At 41.1% G+C, this 21,502-nt stretch overlaps 1 protein-coding gene across 1 annotated transcript in view; it reads right to left on the bottom strand.

Annotated features, from left to right (window-relative positions):
* The window catches only part of MCTP1 (multiple C2 and transmembrane domain containing 1), a 1,759,297-nt gene that overhangs the window by 33,672 nt on the left and 1,704,123 nt on the right, over window positions 1-21,502 (bottom strand). The window contains exon 20 of the mRNA XM_086960921.1: window positions 2,310-2,407. Within this exon, the coding sequence (XP_086817047.1) occupies window positions 2,310-2,407 (98 nt within the window). The remainder of the gene's footprint in view (window positions 1-2,309; window positions 2,408-21,502) is intronic.

A 21,502-nucleotide genomic window follows, 5' to 3' on the forward strand; every position in this document is an offset into this window, starting at 1 on the left:
CTGGAAACGTACTCCTACTTTGACTTTCTAAGTGTGCTACACAGTGGCCGTGCCTCCACTAAGGCGGAGGAGCGTCGCCCTACTGCTTCCAGCAGTGAAATAAAGAAATCATAAAATGATAATAACTCGTTGTTATTCTCCCTGCTGCGCAGCTCTGTGGGCGAGTGGGCGGGGCAGCTCTGCATACATAGCAGGGCAGGGGAGGAGGGGTTTGGCTCTCAACCTGCCCTTGAATGCTTGGCTGTCCCTCTCGGTCCAGCTAAACATTCATGCACACTTTGCATGTACTCCATGCAGGCTGCATTACAGCCTGCGTGGAGGACATGGCCAGGCCCCCATTCCCTGGCTGAGATCCGATCCTTAACACTCAGACCAATCACAATGCTGCATTGCAGAGTTGTGATTAGCTCAGGGGAGCTTCGGAGCCGGGTGCTTCCTGCTTTCCTGTTCCAACTGGAGAGACGACGGAGGGATGGCACAGGAGAGACCCGGTAATAAAGTATGTTTTTTTTCTTATTTTTAACCACCTCACCTCCTCTCCCCTGCCCCTAATCCCTGTCAGCCACCACTGGTACTACTGGGAATATGTATTAATAGAATGAACCCCATAACAATATGTTTAGGCGGAGATATAACTCTCTGACCTATATTTACATTTTTTTTCCACTGAATAAGGCCTTTTGTAAGCAGAAAAGTTGTGAGCATGTGATCCTCCTATCAAAATATTGTTCATCCCCATCAATGGGTATGTTTTCTTCATAGAAGTAGCACAATACGAAAAAGCTTAGAGTGAAAGTAGTTCTTTTTATTTGTGCTTTTCACTTTATTCCATCCATTTTCACTCATTCATAAATGTTATTGTTTTTTATTGTTTCTTTTTTATATTTCCTTTTGAAGATGTTTTAAGAAGAGCCTTTGGTGTCTGTAAAGCCTGTCTTTTGTTTTTTGAATATTTTTCTATTAATCCAGTTTGTAAAAACATTTATTGGAACTGGAGGTGGCGTGCTCTTCTATGCGCTTTGCATATCTTAAAGCTTAAAAACACCAAATTCCTCTGTGTTAAAAGTACAAAGACAGCACACTTCTTCTATTGGCACTAATGGTATTTGACTGTTACCTGAATATGTTTTTATTTTTTATTATTTAGGTCCAATTCACAAAGCTATGTGAGAGTGCGTAAAAGAGTAATACAGGAATACAACTTAGCATACTGAAAAATGCTTTTGTGAATAGGTTTTTGCTGTGTTACGTTGCATGCATGAAACGTGTACGGGGGAGTGTGTAGTTTCCTTGACTTCCTAATGGAATTTTATAATTTCTCTCCGCCACCACTCTAATTGCATGTTTACTGTTTGTCGATAATTATATTTTTGGTGTATTCAGTTTTTGCCTGTTAACACTTGTGTTTAATTTGCACTTTATGAAACGAATACATAAAAATGCTTGCTCTTTCAGAGCACACTGTGACGCATCCCAGAACAAAGCAGGGCAAGATTCCAGCAGGAACGAATGAAAATAGCTCACAAATTTTGGATCCTTCCTGTCCCTCTAGGCACATTGCCCTAATGACTACATTGGATTGCACCTCCTTTGCTTCAGACACTTTTGTGATGCTCAACTCTGACGTCACATGAAACGGATAGTGATCAGAAGTTGTCTGCATTGAGATTAGCAGTAATTTACTTTCGTTTTGTATGTTTATAAGTAAGTGAATGTATTGTCTTATTAATTAAAATCATCACAAAACACTGTGCAATACATACAAGAAAACATATCAAATACACATGTACAAAAAGATACCCCTCCAAATGCATATTCCATAAGAGATTCAATTATAAGTCTGTGGTCGAATAGAATGGTGCTGACAGCTGTCTACTGCTTCTGGCTCTAAGTGGGCAGAATGCAGGTGCCCCCCTTCCATGGCTCAAGTGCGCTCCATTGGCTAGTAAGTTATGCTAATGCTTCCTTGATGAGATTCATGAAACATTGGGTTCCGGCCAGAGACCATGACTAACGGGTACTCGAGTACCACAGGACAGATGTGCAACCCAAAATTACTGTCCCATCCACCCCATTACATTAGACCGCTTGTTCTCCCAGCCTCTCTGAATTTCAATGGTAGAGTTCCACTGTAAAGGCGTTAAGCTCTGTTGTCAATGACGCTGAACACTTCGACGACAGACAAACAGATTTGAAATGAGGAGAACTAGCAGTGCCCAATTAATAAGCCATTTTCACAGCGAGACATTCACTCTCTCGGAGTTCAGACACAGTGCAGCAGCTTCGGAACACAGGGTAACTCTACTCACCACTTGCACGTCCGATGGGACTCTGGATAGGAAGTCCAAAAGCTCATTGTTGTCTATTGTGTATGGGCTTCGGATCTGTTTTGTAAACTTGTTGATGCCTGAAGAGGTAAAGGCCGGGTTAGAAGTTACTAAATCGAGGCATGAAATGCTGAAAACTTTTCCTACCTCTTCGAAACAGGAAAACACATTTCAGATCAAATGTTACTGACAGCGATAAAATATTTCATAAAACATTATTGTCTGTACTTGCAGGCAATATCGGGTGTTAATTACCCTCTGTGTAGTTAAGACGAGGGCACATACTGACAAGGTATAGTGAACAACTGTTATTGTCCTGCAGGTGACGGCAATAAGGCTGTCATATACTGAGCCTGTGTGGGAACAGAACTAAGGCTGTCGAGATGTATTAATGGGGGTTGGACATTATACACAAATGGAAAAAACAATTTTTTTGTGGGAACATCTAGACCTCTGGACCATCAGTACGGCAAGTTGTGCTATTGAGAACAGATTGCAGAAACTAAGATGTGATAACAAAAGGAAAAGTGGGTATATAGAATTGGAAATGCATTAAACAGAACACCGCAGGAACGTTTTTACACACATGCATTACACAAATGCACTATTTGAGGTATTTAAGGATTAAAAATGGTAGATCAAGTTGAACTTTTAATAAAAAGTGTCGGTTCCAGCATGTCATGCAGATCAGTAAATGTACAGCCCCTCATGGGCCAGCAACTAGTGCAAACACCAACTTGTTCTCAAAGCAACATTAGTTATTATTGCGAGCCAACTCAATCTACATATTTCATCAACCACAAAAGAATGAAAGGCTAAGTACAGTTTCTAGTAAGTGACTTTCACTTTTCATAGAGATTCATAGAGATGTTTGCAGGAACTGCTTAACCAGCTTAGGTATCTGCTAGGTAAGCAAAATACAGCAGACACGCCATTGAGGATTTCCGTAGACACACAAAGTAACAGATCAGAAAAAGATGTACTCAATGAAAGCATCCTATAAAAAATCAGTATGGAAATGTTCTCACACTGATTACATTCCAGAATGTGAATATAAAACTGGAGAAATCTAGCTCTGGTTCATGAGGTCACCCCTGAACAAAACTAATCAATACAGGCTTCAAAAATAAGGATTTGAATATCAGTGGACACAATGTACTAATTTCCCCCAAAAAACAAAATATGTAATTGGTGGAATGCTTGAATAACTGTAACTACTTTGAGCCCAGAGGCCAAAACGAGTCTGGGTTTCTTGCATTCCCATTACGAGGCTAATCACCTGGCAGTTTAAGGTGGAATTTTTTCTACTGGAGCAGGATAAATCCTCATTTTCATAAGATTTGTCCCCATCTGTAGTGGCATGCTATGCACAATAATGATGGCCTGGAAAGAGGCTCATAACAATTACAGGTGGTTGAGATTAAAACCATCATTTTAATGATCACTGTTTTCTTTTTCTCAGAATGTAATAGTGTAGCACGCATTCTGGCTATAAAGCTTAATATCAACCAAGGTAGCTCTTAAATGTTTTAAAATTAGACAATAATGCCCATTCTTCTTTCCCAGTATAAGATCCTAGTGCTAGATGTGAAGAACTTGCAAAACTCTTGGATGAGAAATTTAAATCAAATTTGCTCAATTTTATTAATCTTCCTAATTTTCTGAAATACCTCTCAGTGTTTAACAGAAATCTATGGATACGCATCTTCAGTTCAAAGAAATTCGAATTCTGATTTATTGAATACTGTACCTAAAATGATACTCTTGAACTCTTCACATGCCCAGTTCCATCCAATATCAAATTTCTAGACAGTGCTAAACACCTGAGTTACCAGCATCTACCCTATTAGCCTCATCTACTGAATTTATCTCTTGATCTTGTCTCTTCCCTGCTCAAGTAACTCCAACTGATGTTTGAGTTCTTAAGAACTTTCACGGCTTCCTTTCTTTGCAAAGGACATTGGAAGTTGTGTTGACCCATAACATATCTATGACAATGAACATTTAGATTATTTTCAGTTGGGTTTCATACCTGATTGTAGTACCAACGCCACCCTGGTTCAAGATTCTTGACAAATGAATACTTGTTCACCTTGCTTATCTGCTGCTTTGGCTATTGTCAGGCATTCCACTCTTAGACCCTCTTTGGCCACTATTGGATGCAATAAATATTGCATGCGATAAAATCTGACTCAAAGGACTTTGGTATTAATCAGGTGTAGTAATTAGCATCTATCTCAAGTTTTTCACGAATAATGTGGATTTTTTTGCTTTCTGCTTATATCAACCTACCATTTTGAACTGAGCCCATTAAAAATGTTGTTTCTCCTAATTTATTCTACTTACTCCAATATTCCTAGGCATTCTTTGATTGGTTGTATCCAGTGAACATTAATAACTCAAAATCCCTAGTTGTTACTTTTGACAAAAAGACTCCAATTTAAATAAAACATTGGATATTACTACGATGAATTAGAGTTTAGCTGAGCATAGGTCATAGAGGCCATAGCACAATCCCTTGTTCTGTCAAGTCTTGACTCGGACAGTCCCTTTTACTTGCTCCACCTAAAGAAGAACTCGTGCCACTGAAGGCACCTTGGTATTCTATGGCTTGTTAAGTCACTGCGAAGATGCCCTCGCCCCATTCTACAAATGCTTCAATGGCTTTCTATTGAAGTTAAATCAATCTTCACAACAGGAATTATAACGCATAGGATATTGCACTTGTTCATTTCTCTTTTCTGGTCTAAAATATTAAACATATCTCTATGCAAAGCTGAAACGCTTTTACTGGAATCCCCAGCATTAATGAAAAGAAATCACTACTGCTCAATCGTAGCCAGAATCTGCAATTTTCTAACTCCTGCCCGAGGCATTACTTGTTATTACACCCATTTTGATTCTCTCTTACCCTCCCACATACGTTTTACATACTAACTACTGTATCCAGTTCTGTTATTTTTTTGGGACAATTCGTTGCTTTTCTTTTATTCTCTTAAATGTATTTCCTCACTTGTGATGGAGTTTACTCACATATTAATGCCGGTGCACAGACAGAATATCGAGTTGTGATTGCTACAAGAATATCGACTGCAAGAATATGATGGTCCAGAATATCGACATTAACGTAAGAAATATTGATTTTTTTAATATCGACGTCAGTAATATTGTTTGTAAAAATATCATTGTTTATTACATCGATTTTTATTAGTGTGATGTATTTTAGTATGTTTTTTAAAAGTATGTTGTTAGAACTGGGGGTCTCTAGTTGGCAATGGTATACAGCTTTGACCAAGCAGGGACCCTTGCTTCTCAGTCAGGGAAAGGGGTTTAACCTACTGGATAACCCCTGCTCACCCTCTTGGTAGCTTGGCACAAGAAGACAGGCTTATCTCAGAGGCAGTGTGTTAAGCATTTGTGTACACATACAGTAATACAGTGAAAACACTACAGATGGACATCACACAGGTTTTATAAAAATTAGTATTCTTTATATAGGCTTATCACAAGACGATAAATGGCAAAATCCACAATACTGTGATCAATAAGAATTCTTCAAGATGGTAGAAATAGTTCAAAAATAGATTATCCACTTAAAAATAGTCTTTAGACCCAGATAACCCCAACTGGAGTTATCACAACGTCATGGTCAAAGAAATCCCAAAGTACAGCGCCGACCGCGAGGTGCGATGCATCGGGCCCGGAGTCAAAGCAGACCCATGAAGAACAGTACCATGGAAAAGCGAAAACAAAGACAGCTCACGGCATCAGGGAGATGCGGCGTCATTGGCGCATTGCGGTGTCGGTTCCTTGCTTCGGGGGAGATGATGCGTCGGGACCTGGAAGCTTGCGTAGGCAGGGGAAGCGTCGGTTCCTGACCGGAGAGGAGGTGACAGCACGATGGCGCTGAAACCACGGTTCCATACGATGTGAGAATGTCACGATATCGATGGATTCTTGACCACCCACGTTGATGATCAGCTCCACAATGATGTCCGCTTCGGAGTCGATGCAGACCAGCAGCTGGCGTTGAGCCGGCGTCGCAAGTCGGAGCAGCGCTCCCAGCTATGGCAGGCTTACGATGTAGTTCGCTGGCGTCGATGTGGCACGGCGGCCGGCGTCGGGTCTACGTTGCAAGTCGGAGCAGCACTCACGACTTTGTTGCAGATTACGGCATCAAGTACAGGAGTCGGTATTGCAGATTCCTTCTGTAGTACTAGAACAGCAAATTCCAGATGCAGGCAAACAGAAGGGGGTGAAGTCTGGTATCCCTGGGACTTCGGTCAGGAGGCAAGCTCAAATCAAGCCCTTGGAGTAATATTCTGCAAGATGATGAAAGTTCTTTAAAAGTTCCTTCTCCTTTCCTTGGCAATGAAGAGACCACTGCAGGCCAACACAGCAAACAGCACACTGGCAGAGGGGTTGTCCAAACTCCTGTAGCTTCCTTGGTTCTCCTCCTTGGCAAAAGATTCGTCTTGTTCCCAGAAGTGAACAAGAGGGGTCTGGGTCCCCATATTTATACTCAAATTTTCTTTGTTCTCTGAAGGCAGAGAGGCTGCTGCCTAGTCCAAACCGGTTCTGGTCAGTCCTGGAGCACTTTGTTGACAAGACGCATTCTTTCCTTTCACAGTGTAGGCCAGGGACATTGGACACACCACAGGAGGTGGAGCCAGCATTGTGGAGGGAAGGCACAGCCCTATTCAGGTCACAGGTGCAACTCCTCCCACCCACCTACATGCAGATCTCTCTGTTCAGTCTTGTGTTGACTCACCCTGTCTCCTGGAATCCCCCAGTCCCTGTCACTCAAACTACAGACAAGGAATACACAACCTAGCAGAGGCAGGCTTGGATAGTTAGGCAAGAAAATGCCTACTTTCTAAAAATGGTACTTTCAAACACAGAATGGTAAAACTAACTTCACTAAAATATGCATTTTATCATTTTGAGTTCAGGCATACTAAATTCACATTCCTACCATGTTCCCTGAGTCAGTTAGGATTATAAGATGTTATAATCAAACTGCACATTCTGGCCTATGGGGAGCAGGTAGACTTGCAATAGGGAAACATTTAAATGGCTGTAATTCACTATTAGGACATGCCACACACATCAGGGCATGCCCTACCCAGCCCTTGGGCTACCTTAGGGGTGTCTGATATGAAGATAAGGGAAGATTTAGGGACTGGTATGTGGCTGCACTTGCCCAGTCAACATGACAGTACTAGAATGCACACAGGCTCTGCAATGGCATGCCAGAGACACACTTTACAAGCTGCTTCTGTGGGTGGCACAACTAATGCTGCAAGCCCACCAGCAGCATTTTATTTACAAGCCCTGGGCACACGTGGTGCACTGTACTAGGGTCTGACAAGTAAATCAAATAACCCAATCATGGAGTCACTAACTAGTACAACAATTTAACACAGGGAGCCCTTGCACTGTGGCACTGAATAGCAGTGGCACAGTGCCCAAAAACATCTAAAACCAGCAAACAGATCAAAAAAAGAGGAGGCAATCAGTAAAAATGGAAGGGAGACTCACGTCAATGATACCAGGTCTAACATACGTGATCTAATTTTTTTGTATTAGTATTGCTTTTTTTAAATGTATGTGTTAAATTTTTGGAAGTGATTAATTTTATGTTAATTAAATTTAGAATTTTATAGTTATGTAGCTGGTTGTGGGTTTATAGGGGAATAGGGTGGGAAGGAATTTAATTATAATAAGGTAATTAATAATGGTTATTTATTAGTATTTATACATAATTTTGTAATAATTACTTATTAATTGGTTATTCATTTGTATTAATTATTTGATAATTATATTAATTGTGTTATTTTTTTAGGAGCAGGTTGTGGGTTTATAGGGAAATAGGGTGGGAAGTAATTTAATTATAATAAAGTAATTAATATTTATTTATTTATTAGTATTTATAAATATTTGTTTATTATTTATTATTAATTGGTTATTACTTTTAATTAATTGATAATAAAGTTATTTGTGTTCATTTTTTAGGAGCGGGTTGTGGGTTTAAAGTAATTAATAATTTTTACTTAGTATTTATAATTAATTTGCAATTCATTAATTATTCATTGGTTATTCATGTTTATTAATTAATTAATTAATAATTATGTTTATTGCGATATTTTGTTAGGAGCTTGTTGTGGGTTTATAGAGGAATAGGTTGGGAAGTAATTTAATTTTAATAAAGTATTTTTTATATTAGTATTTATTTGATTTCTATTTTATAGCGTTGTTTGTGGTAATATGATTATTAATAATTAATTATTACACTGTGGCACTGAATAGCAGTGGCAAAGTGCCCAAAACATCTAAAACCAGCAAACAGATCAAAATCAGAGGAGGCAATCAGTAAAAATGGAAGGGAGACTCATGTCAATGATACCAGGTCTAACATATGTGATCTAATTTTTTTGTATAAGTATTGCCTTTTTTAAATGTATGTGTTACATTTTTGGAAGTGATTAATTTTATGTTAATTAAATTTGGCTTTTTATAGTTCTGTAGCGGGTTGCGGGTTTATAGGGGAATAGGATGGGAAGTAATTTAATTATAATAAGGTAATTAATAATGGTTATTTATTAGTATTTATACATAATTTTACTTTGAGCAGAGGATTAGTTACCGGGATCCATATCCCTTAGTCAGGTGGCGTGTTGCGCTCGGCTAATCCCATCGCCGAGTATTGACCATGTCCAGAAAAAATTGCTTTCAAAAGCAAAAACACGCACTCGGAAAGGTGCAGCAAACAAGGGGTTTATTCACGAGGTAACGCTACGCGTTTCAGCACAAGGGTGCCTTGATCACACGTTTGACCTAAACCAATCATGAACAACTTATGTACAAACAAGAATGACCATAATGTTTGGTAAACATAGTAGAAGGACACATTCAATGCATGGATCGCGTCGGCCATTATTAACTAGTCATTTCACGTTTTATATCTATTACATCATAGAATTGCAAACGAAAAAAATAACTTTCAACAAAATCGTGAATGGAGACATAACTCATTCTCATCAAGCATGTAGAATCATATAGTGCCTGTATAGCGTATGACAGTTGCCTGCAGAAGTAATTATTAACTCATGCCTCTTAAATCTCATCTTCTTTCCATAAATATCGGGGAAATAATGAGGGAAATTATAACACAAAATCCAAATTAATCATACCACTGTCCTAATGTATTGTTAGGCTAGCATGAAAAAGTGGGTGCATTGCGAGACTCAGACGTGCAAATTAATTTTAGAAGATAAGTTTATGATAGTTTTATTTACCATTGCGTCATCCATGGTTAGCGTCTTCTTCTGTAGCCGCCCCTTTTGGTTCCCACTGGCTTTGAGCTCTTTCCGTTTTCTCTGCTGGAGCTTGAGTCTTCTCTTCTGTGATCTGCTCTGCCTCTTGCTTGTCCTCTTGGTCTCCCACGTGTTGGTGTTTTTTGGAAGGACTGTTGTTGCTGTTGTGATTCCGCCTCCTTTTTCCGTCTGGTCCGCAGGACCCTGAATTCTTCTAAAAAAGTCGCCGTTTTTTTAACAACTTGTTCAGTATCTGAGGCAGTGCTGGTAGATTGTCTCGATGCATCTGAATCAGGTTCACTGGCAATGGCATTTGATGAGCATGCTCCCTCATTTTCTTGTAATTCCGGTGTCTCAGTGGTGCTTATAAATCGTCTATGAAGGTGCCATTAGCCATTGGGCTACCAGACCCGTACATGACATGCACTATCACTGTTGGGTCTTATGTTCAATAGTACTACCCTAATTATGTGATGATTAACATATATTAGAAATGTATTTCATGTACTAGTGAAGCATTTGCATGCCTCTCGAGAGATGACCTTTAAGTTATTTGTACTTTCCAATTAATTTGCACGTCTGAGTCTCGCAATGCACCCACTTTTTCATGCTAGCCTAACAATACATTAGGACAGTGGTATGATTAATTTGGATTTTGTGTTATAATTTCCCTCATTATTTCCCCGATATTTATGGAAAGAAGATGAGATTTAAGAGGCATGAGTTAATAATTACTTCTGCAGGCAACTGTCATACGCTATACAGGCACTATATGATTCTACATGCTTGATGAGAATGAGTTATGTCTCCATTCACGATTTTGTTGAAAGTTATTTTTTTCGTTTGCAATTCTATGATGTAATAGATATAAAACGTGAAATGACTAGTTAATAATGGCCGACGCGATCCATGCATTGAATGTGTCCTTCTACTATGTTTACCAAACATTATGGTCATTCTTGTTTGTACATAAGTTGTTCATGATTGGTTTAGGTCAAACGTGTGATCAAGGCACCCTGGTGCTGAAACGCGTAGCGTTACCTCGTGAATAAACCCCTTGTTTGCTGCACCTTTCCGAGTGCGTGTTTTTGCTTTTGAAAGCAATTTTTTCTGGACATTATACATAATTTTGTAATAATTACTTATTAATTGGTTATTCATTTGTATTAATTAATTGATAATTATGTTAATTGTATTATTTTTTTAGGAGCAGGTTGTGGGTTTATAGGGAAATACGGTGGGAAGTAATTTAATTATAATAAAGTAATTAATATTTATTTATTTATTAGAATTTATAAATATTTGTTTATTATTTATTAATAATTGGTTATTAATTTAAATTAATTGATAATTTTGTTTTTTGTGTTATTTTTTTAGGAGCGGGTTGTGGGTTTGAAGTAATTAATAATTTTTACTTAGTATTTACAATTAATTTGCCATTCATTAATTATTCATTAGTTATTCATGTTTATTAAATAACTAATTGATAATTAGGTTAATTGTGATATTTTGTTAGGAGCGGGTGGTGGGTTTATAGAGTAATAGGGTGGGAAGTAATTTAATTTTAATAAAGTAATTTTTTTTATTAGTATTTATTTGATTTGATTTCTATTTTATAGCGTCGTTTGTGGTAATATGATTATTAATAAGTAATTATTATTTTTTTGATAATTAAAATGTATTAATTCATTCGTAATTAGATTAATTGTGCCAATTATTTAGGAGTGGTTTGTAGGGGAATAGGGTGTGAAGTAATTTATTTAAAATAAATGTTTGCTTTATTGTTGATTAATGGTAATTAATTAATTAAAAATGAAATATGGAAATTGTGTAATTAATTAGAGATGTCAGTTGTGGGGTTTATAGTGGTAAAGGGTGGGAATTAAATTAATTTCAATTAATTAATAAGTTGTTAATAGATAATATTTTAATGTTAACTTAGTTATGGAAATTATGTAATTATTTTTATGCGTGTTTTATGGTGTTTGTTGGGGTAAAGGGTGGAAATTATTAAAGTTTTATTACTGAATAAATATTTGCTAATTATTACTGATTTATTAATTGATAACATTTTATGGTAATTTGTTACTTTCATTTTGTGTGGGGATTTTGAATGTATAGGGGTAATGTTTGGTGAGTACATTAATTTTTATATGTTTTAAATTTATTTTTAATTAATAAGAATTGTTTATTTGATAATTAATTATATTATTCATGGAGGTACATTTTTAAAGAAATTTAGATGTGTGTTGTGAAATGTGTGGTGTTATAGGGTTGGAAATAAAAAGTATTGTTTTTGTGTAATAATTAATGTTTCTGTTTATAATTAGTTTATATTAAATATAGCTATTTATTTGTAAAATTTTATTTTAATGTTTAGAAATGAATGTTAGTTATTTTTTGAATTTTTTAACATAATAAGTTTCTATATTTTGTACAAAATATATTTTTGTGTTATTGACAATTTTTGTATTGTAGTTGATATTTTGTTTCTTTTTTCTTTTGAATTTATTGTTGGGGAAATATTAATTTTAACCCTCTGCTATCCAAAATTTTCCCTACTGTTGCACTCTCTGAAGTCGGAATAGTAATTTTTACCCTTTGCTATCCAACATTTTCCCTACTGTTGCACTCTCTGGAGTGGGAAAAGTAATTTGAACGCTTTCACTATCCAATACTTTCCCTACTGTTGCACTCACTGGAGTCGGAATACTAACTTTTTCCCTTACGCTATCCCACACTTTCCCTACTGTTGCACTCACAGGAGTGGGAATAGTAATTTTTACCCCTTCGCTATCCAACACTTTCCCTACTGTTGCACTCACTGGAGTGGAAAAAGTAATTTTTCCCACCTCCGCTATCCAACACTTCCCCTACTGTTGCACTCACTGGAGTGGGAATAGTAACTGTTACTCCTCCGCTATCCAACACTTTCTCAACTGTTGCACTCACTTGAGTGGGAATAGTAATTTTTACCCCTAGGCTATCCAACACTTCCCCTACTGTTGCACTCTCTGGAGTGGGACTAGTAATATTTACCCCTGCGCTGTCTAACACTTTCCCTAATGTTGCACTCTCTGGAGTGGGAATAGTAATTTGAACCCCTCAGCTATCCAAAACGTTCCCTACTGTTGCACTCTCTGGAGTGGGAATAGTAATTTTTACCCTTCGGTATCCAACATTTTCCCTTCTGTTGCACTCTCTGGAGTGGGAATAGTAATTTTTACCCCTATGTATATACAAAAATGTTCCTACTGTTGCACTCAATGGAGTGCAAAATGTAAGTTTAAAGATGTATAAATATATATATATATATTTTTTAAAAACCTTTATTATCGTATGCACAGTACACAGCGTCTGCCTACAACCCAATCGGGCCGGCCGCTATGACAATCGACAGTATATCAGACCACATTGCGCTGCGTAAAAAGACAGAAATAACATCACTACGGTGCAGTGGCATCAAACATCATAGGAAGGATCACGTAGGTTTCATTTTATAATTTTGATGAAAGTGAAACAAACAACACAAACACTCACATGGTAGGAACAGTGTCTAGGGCACGGGAGGGGGGAGGGGGAAATCAATCTAAAAGAATAAAGGCAACTTTCTGGGGGGCGGGGAGACGGTGAAGAGGATTATTGAAAAGGCGTAGTAGTCAGTCTATAGGAACGTCAATTACGGGGACGAGGGAATGTTAGCAGTAAAATCAAGTGGTGGGGTACAAATGTCTCCACGGTATTCATTCCATTGTGACCAAATTCTACCCCATTTCTTGGGCCGGCCCCGAGCCTCATATACCGTCTTCTCCCGAAACATGCACCAGTCCATATTTTCTTTCCAAGCACTTATCCCAGGTGGTCTGTGGGAGCCCCAGAGTTGCACTATATCCCTCTTGGCAACCATGTTGCCCAGAGTGATCCAAAAGGTCTGAGCAGCCGTACAATCCGTAGGCTCCCATACATTAAGCAGGCAGCGCCTCGCCTCAGGGAGGAGGGAGACCCCGGTGACTCGCCCCATCACATCATGCACTCTGGATCAGAAAGCGGCGATCACCGGACATTCCCATAGAATGTGAATAAAGGTGCCATCCATACCACAGCCACGCTTACACATCCCATCAGCCGAGAACCCCATCCGAACCAGACGCGTACCAGTCATGTAAACTCGGTGGAGGATCTTTAACTGCACAAAGCGAAGGCGGGCCGGAATAGCCACCTCCCTGGGGGAGGAAATCGCCATTTGCCAGTCCTTGTCATCCAGTTCGAGGCCATCTGCCGTCCAAGAGGTCCTAAGCTTCACCAGAAGATCAGCCCTATTAATAAGTTTTTTGTAAATTAGAGAAATCGTACTGTCCGGCACATGGCCGTCCAGAATCCGATCCTCGAGCGGGGATGATTGGGGGATATCCGTCCCAGGGGGGAAAACAGAGAGCAAGGCGTGACGCACCTGAAGATAACGAAAATATTCCCTGTCATCCAGTTGATACTCCACCTTCAGGGCCTCGAAGGACTTAATTGTGCCTCTGGCCCAAAGATCCTCCACCTTGCTAATACCGATCATCTCCCATCTGTCAAACCCTTTCGTACGCCACAGACCACTTAACCGCTCTGAGTCATATAGCGGAGTCATTCGCGTCAATCTATCACTCCAACCTGTGGCCACAGTCGCATCTTTCCATGCACGCACGGCGCATTTCGTAGGTCCAGTCAGAAGGCGGAGTGGTGCATTCGAATATAAGGCCCTATTAAAGTTGCCGCCCGGCAACAGGACTTTATCCATAGCGAAGGCGGGAGTGGGCCCCGGGGAGTACGTCACGTGGTTAATCGCACTGAGCTGTGAGGCCCAGTAGTAACGCCTGATGTCCGGAAGGGCTATGCCACCATCGTACCACGGGAGCGTGAGCTTAGATAAGGAGATGCGAGCTCGTCCGTCCCAAATTAACTGCCTCTGAAGACCTTCAACATCGCGAAAGTAACGGGAGGGAACAGGATCAAAAAAATTCTGCAAGGCATACAAAAATCTAGGAAGAAACATCATTTTAAAAAGTGCTGCGCGTCCCAATGGGGACAGAGGCAAGCCACGCCACCTCCGCACATCCTGTTTGAGGCGACGAAGAGGAGCATAGAGGTTACGGTCATACCGCACTGAGGAATCCATGGAAATGAAAATCCCCAAATATTTGAACCCAGTCTCCGCCACCTGGATCGGGAATCTACGAGGTAGCGGAGGCAGCTCTCCCGCTATAACATACACACACGATTTGTTCCAGTTAATAACGAGCCCCGAGTTCTTCCCAAAAGAGGTGAGAACATCAAAGGGCACGTTGAGGGATTTCTGAGGCAAGGTAAAATAGAGCAGAATATTGTCTGCGTACAGAGAGACGCGATCCTCCAGGTCCGGTGCCCACCGGATCCCCTTAATCGAGGGCTCCCATCGAAGCCATGCCGCCAGTGGTTCCAATGCCAAAGCAAAGAGAAGTGGAGAAAGCGGGCATCCCTGTCGGGTGCCACGCCCCAATGCGAACGGTCCAGAAACTCTGCCGTTAACTACGACTTGGGCCAACAGTTGTTCATACAGGAGCCGCACCCACGCGATAAAGTTAGGGCCAAAACCAAACTTCGAAAGGGCCGCCCACAAATATGGCCACTCAATGGTATCAAAAGCCATCGTGGCATCCAGGGAGGCCACGACAGCGGGTTCAGTGAGGGTCCCAGCTCTCGCGAGAACGCTGTGGAGTCTACGGAGATTGAGCGCCGTATTCCAATGAGGAATGAAACCGGACTGATCCGGATGGATCAAGTCACAGATAACTGTCAGTAAGCGATTAGCAAGGACCTTGGCCAGGATCTTAGGCTCGGCGTTAAGCAACGAGATAGGGCGATAAGAGGTGCACCGATCACGAGGCTTGCCGTCCTTGTAAATGACTACTATAGTGGCCAAACGCTGGTCGGGAGGGAGGCTGCCCGCCTCAAAAGCATCAACAAACATAGTGTTCAGATGGGTCGCCATTTTGTCCGGACGCAGTTTGTATAGCTCGATAGGTAAACCGTTAGGCCCCATAGCTTTACCCGATCGCAAGGACCGAATGGCAGTGGCAATCTCATCCACCGTAATAGGCGCATCTAAAGCGGAGCTGTCTTCCTCTGACACGCAAGGAAGCGCGATGTCACGCAAAAGCAAGCGGGAGTCAGCCTCGTCTCGATCACTCACAGACCGGTACACTGTTTGAAAATGGTCCACAAAACATTCGACAATCTCCCCCGGATCAGTCACACATACTCCAGTCTCACGGGTTATCACAGGCACCACACGGTTCAGTCGCTCAGATTTATCCAACCACGCCAACAACTTACTAGCCTTATCGCCCACATCATAGAGCCGGCCCAGCTGATTCATACGCATCACTTTAGCAGCGTCAGTCACCAGGGCCCTATAATCTGCCTGTTTTAACGCTAAGGAGTGCAAAATTGCAGGGGTATCGTCACCACCCAAGTCACTTTCAAGCGAAGTAATTTCTGCCTCAAGAGCTAACACATTTTCTCTCCTGGCCTTCTTATCAGCAGCAATAAAGGACAACGCGGAACCCCGTATGACGGACTTAAAAGCCTCCCACAAGATAGTAGGGGAGGAGACGGATCCCTCATTCTCGTCAAAGTAACAATCAATAGACTTAACCAAGTCTGAACGAAGCTGAGGATTCCTAAAATGCCAGGGATGAAGAGGGGGGACCCTACCTCCAGAGAAGTCTCACACCGAAGCCTCAAGTAACAGGGGGGAATGGTCAGAGATACCCCTGGGAAGATGTCGGACCCCACGCACCAAGGAGGTATTAGCAGTTAACATAAAAAAATAATCAATCCTCGAGAGGCTGCCGTGGGCACCCGAGTGAAAAGTGTACTGGGTTTGTGTAGGGTGCAACATCCGCCAGACATCCACTAACCCAAAAGTCTCGATCAACTCAGTCAGCCACAATTAGGATGATGGCAAAACCCTGGGGGGTAGCCGATCACATTTGCCCGAAACCACCGAATTAAAGTCCCCACCCATTATAAGGACACCGTCAGGAAGCCTTAGGAGGGTCCTACCAAGATCAGCATATGTAGTAGCCTGGAGTCCCGGAGGAACATAAACAGCAACAATTACAATCAGCATTCCCTCCCACCTCCCCGAAACAGCAGCATATCGGCCCCGATCGTCAAGTGTGACTTCGTCTATCTCAAGGGGCAGGGAGGATTTTACCATTATGCCGACCCCCCGGGAACCGGAGGTGAAACCCGCATGTGCCACCAGTCGGTAACCTCGGCGATCTAGGGCTTTACAAGCGTTCCCTATCAAGTGGGTCTCTTGCAGCAAAACTACGTCAGGAGAATGGTGTCTAATAAATTGAAGCACAATACCACGCTTAATCCTGTCTCCCAGACCATTAACGTTCCAAGACAGCCCTTTCATATCACCCCCCCCCCATCCCCATAGAGCCCCCAAACCACCCTCCCTCGGAACCCCAGAACTAAGGATACAAGCAAATGAAAAAGTACCATGTGAGAAACCATATACAAAACACAAAGAACAACCAGAACCCTCCCCCCACCCCCAACCAAGAACCCGTTACAACACCCCCCACCCTGCATCCCTGCTGACTTAGAAGCCACCCCAAACTGCAGTGTGCCTGTCGCCCCTTCATCAAACTCTACACAAAGAACCCCTGAGGAGGAAGGGAGAGACATTCCCACCCCTCCCCACCCCCGGGCCTAACAGTGAAAGCATATAGACAATACTCTGCAGATAATACGACCCAGGATTGAACCTCAGGAACCAAAATGTCACTCCTGTGCCGATGCACCTCCGTCCGCACCTCCGGGGCCTCCGCTCTCGGTGTCCTCCTTGGGCAACGAGTCCAACCAATCGCCAACACTGTCCGGTTGATCAAAAAAGAAAGTACGTTCTCTATACTCGATGCGAAGGCGAGCTGGGAACAGCATCGCGTACTTAAGACCCAAGTCCCGCAATCGACGTTTCACACCCAGGAATCCCGATCGTTGCCGCTGCACTTGAGGAGTAAAGTCAGGGTAGATGGAAATGGAGCTGTTCTCAAATTTCAGCGGGCCATGTCTACAAGAGGCCTGAAGGATGGCGTCCCGGTCCCGAAAGTGGAATAGCCTAGCAATGATAGGCCTCGGGGGAGCCCCCGGCTTGGTCTGTCCACCCGGGAAGCGGTACGCACGCTCGACTGCAAAGAACTTACTGAGGCCTGCGGGAGCAAGTTTGGTCACAATTAATTCTTCGACCAAGAGATTGATAGAAACAGCACCACTGTCCTCCGGCACCCCGACGAGGCGAATGTTGTTCCGTCGGGCCCTGTTATCATACTCCTCCATGTGTCTGGCCAGTAGATCGTGCGATGCCCGCAAATTACCAATCTCCGATTGTGCTTCCGCCATGTCAGTGACCAGACTGGTGGCTTTGAGGTCCAAGGCTTTGACCCTCTCTTGGTCTTAGCCAAGTCAGCTCTAATAAGGGTAACATCCACCGCCACCGTGTCAATCTTGGATACGATGGCCTCATACTGTTGTCCCATATCCGTCTTGATCCCAGCAATGGCGGCCATGAGATCTTGAAGGGACACCTCCGATGTAGCTACCAGGTCCGTCCTCGGGTCTTCAAGACTACGGCCGGCAGCATTGGGGGAGCCTTTTGGTTGAGTGTAGCGGTCCATTACGTTGGATCGGACCGATCCCCCACGGGTAGTCACCTTCGTCCTGCGTTTCTCCGTCTCGGGTTTAGTCGCCATATTGGAATAGGCACCCCGAAGGGTCTTCCTGGATCTGGTGAAAATGGCAGCGATCCGCTGGTCCCCAAAGCAGGAATTAGATGAAGAGTCGCATCCTGCCGGTCCAGAGCTATAGTCAGAGAGCACAGCTGGTTAGACTACCGGAGCCAGGAATGCGGATTGCTTCCTAGATAGTCCGCTCGGAGGTAGAAGGAAACCGAAAGTGAAAATGACAACGTCACCGGTCGCGCAGATGCCAGGCGACCGTTGTTGTTGAATTACATCTCGGCCATCCAGAGCAGCAGAGACCCCGGTCCCGTCCGGGGCTAGGCCAGAAAACGTAGGACGACGTAGAGATGGTTCCCAGAGTCCGATCCCAGCCCTGAAAAGTGCAGCAGCATCAGCAAGAGTAGTACTTCAAAAGCCCATCAAAATAATCAGGATTTCAAAAGGATAGATCGATGAGGGCGGCGCGGGTCCCGGGAGCTCTCTGCTCAAGCGACCATCTTGGATGCCCGCGCAGCTCCTCCCCCCGATGTATAAATATTTTAACAATTTATTTTATAATATAATGTTTTTATTATTAGATTTTGTGTTATAGGTGTATATATATATTTAATAGTTAATTTTTATATATTTTTAAAGAAAATTAGTTATTCATTTATTGTTTTAAAGTAAATACACATGTATCTATTACATTGTATATATGTATGTCTTAAGTTTTTTAAATTAAAGTTATTTATTATATTGTTTTAATGTACATTACATCTAAGTAATTTTTTTAAGTTACTTTTATTATTTTTTTTTACATGACATTTGTCTCATTCAATTCAAAATAGTCTTTATTCGATATTTTTCAATCATAAAAAGACATTTACATTTTAAAAAGTTGTTTTTTTTACCCCCCACACCCCACAAGAATACAAGATCCACAATAAGTCATTTCAGTATAATCTAAAAGAATATTTCAACATAACATCCTTATTTACATAGTTTTTAAATATAAAAGATTAAAAACAGTTATAAAAACGAAATTCATCAATGCAAAATATATCAGTTACTTAATGGAATATAGCAGCGTAAAATAACTAGCCCTAGGAATATTCCAGGCTTGTTTTACGAGCCCGAATTATCCACATCCAGTGAAGAAATTTCGACATGGCTATAACAACAGGCTGGGAGGTATCAGTTCTTAAGATCCTAACAGCCTCATTGGCAGATTTTAAGCCCAAATGAGCGCAAATCGGTTTTAGCCATGATCGCCTGGGGTCGTTATATTCAGGGCAGGCAAACAACACATGTCCGATATTTTCCTTGTGATCAGGGCAAAAGGGGCACCCCGAGGTTTGGTTCTTATACCATTTTTCAGTTAAGGCATTTAATGGTAAAGTCCCCACCCTCAATTGGTGATACTTCTTCCGGCTCTCTGCTCACGCGACCATCTTGGATGCCCGCGTAGCTACTCCCCCCGATGTATAAATATTTTAACAATTTATTTTATAATATAATGTTTTTATTATTAGATTTTGTGTTATAGGTGTATATATATATATTTAATAGTTAATTTTTATATATTTTTAAAGAAAATTAAAGTTATTCATTTATTGTTTTAAAGTAAATATACATGTATCTATTACATTGTATATATGTATGTCTTAAGTTTTTTAAATTAAAGTTATTTATTATATTGTTTTAATGTACATTACATCTAAGTAATTTTTTTAAGTTACTTTTATTATTATTATTATTATTTTTTTTACATGACATTTGTCTCATTCAATTCAAAATAGTCTTTATTCGATATTTTTCAATCATAAAAAGACATTTACATTTAGAAAAGTTGTTTTTTTTACCCCCCACACCCCACAAGAATACATGATCCACAATAAGTCATTTCAGTATAATCTAAAAGAATATATCAACATAACTCATCCTTATTTACATAGTTTTTAAATATAAAAGATTAAAAACAGTTATAAAAACGAAATTCATCAATGCAAAATATATCAGTTACTTAATGGAATATAGCAGCGTAAAATAACTAGCCCTAGGATTATTCCAGGCTTGTTTAACGAGCCCGAATTATCCACATCCAGTGAAGAAATTTCGACATGGCTATAACAACAGGCTGGGAGGTATCAGTTCTTAAGATCCTAACAGCCTCATTGGCAGATTTTAAGCCCAACTGAGCGCAAATCGGTTTTAGCCATGATCGCCTGGGGGCGTTATATTCAGGGCAGGCAAACAACACATGTCCGATATTTTCCTTGTGATCAGGGCAAAAGGGGCACCCCGAGGTTTGGTTCTTATACCATTTTTCAGTTAAAGCATTTAATGATAAAGTCCCCACCCTCAATTGGTGATACTTCTTCCGGTCCCCTGGGACGGTAATCCAATCCCAGTAAGGTTCTAGGGCCGGTGCATGCTTAAGTTCCAAGAAGTAATTAGTAAAGGATCGGTCGATACTGCTACCAAAACACTTGGCCTCGACCATGTTCCAATACAAATCTCGCAATATTTTCTTAGGTGGAAAAACATTCCTTACTGGGTCATCCCATAATTGAGATAAACCCATAGCCCTATAAATTGTTTTTACCTCCCTCATCCAAACTATTGTATGCTTTTTGTCCAAGGTTCTAACCTCAAGGAAGCCTTGGGCGTACTGGGAGAGTTCTGGGGTGACCCATAACCTCCTCCAGTAGGCTACTGATCTGTACCTGGCCATATCCTCAAAGCTATGGAATCCCAGATCATAATGTAGAGGTAGCAAAGGGGTTGATATTGGTAGGCCAGTAATGTTTCAGAGAAATTTATTTTGGGCTACCGTCAACTTAGTAAGATTACTTGGCCCCCAGAGTTCGGCCCCATAAAGCACTGCCGCTCCAACCTTTGCATTATAGATTTTTAAGACCGGACTAATAGGTCTGGTATGTGAAGAAAATAATTCCTTGGTAAGGGCTCCTGTCAATTGAGCATGCCTTGTAGCTAGCTGGTTAGTGTGTTGCTTCCAGTCTAATTTATAAGACAGGGTAATGCCCAGGTAATTGAAAACCTGGGTCTGTTCTAGTTGAACCCCGTCCATGATGAC

This window comes from Lissotriton vulgaris, chromosome 3_1, assembly GCF_964263255.1.
Source record: "Lissotriton vulgaris chromosome 3_1, aLisVul1.2, whole genome shotgun sequence".
NCBI classification, from domain to species: Eukaryota; Metazoa; Chordata; class Amphibia; order Caudata; family Salamandridae; genus Lissotriton; species Lissotriton vulgaris.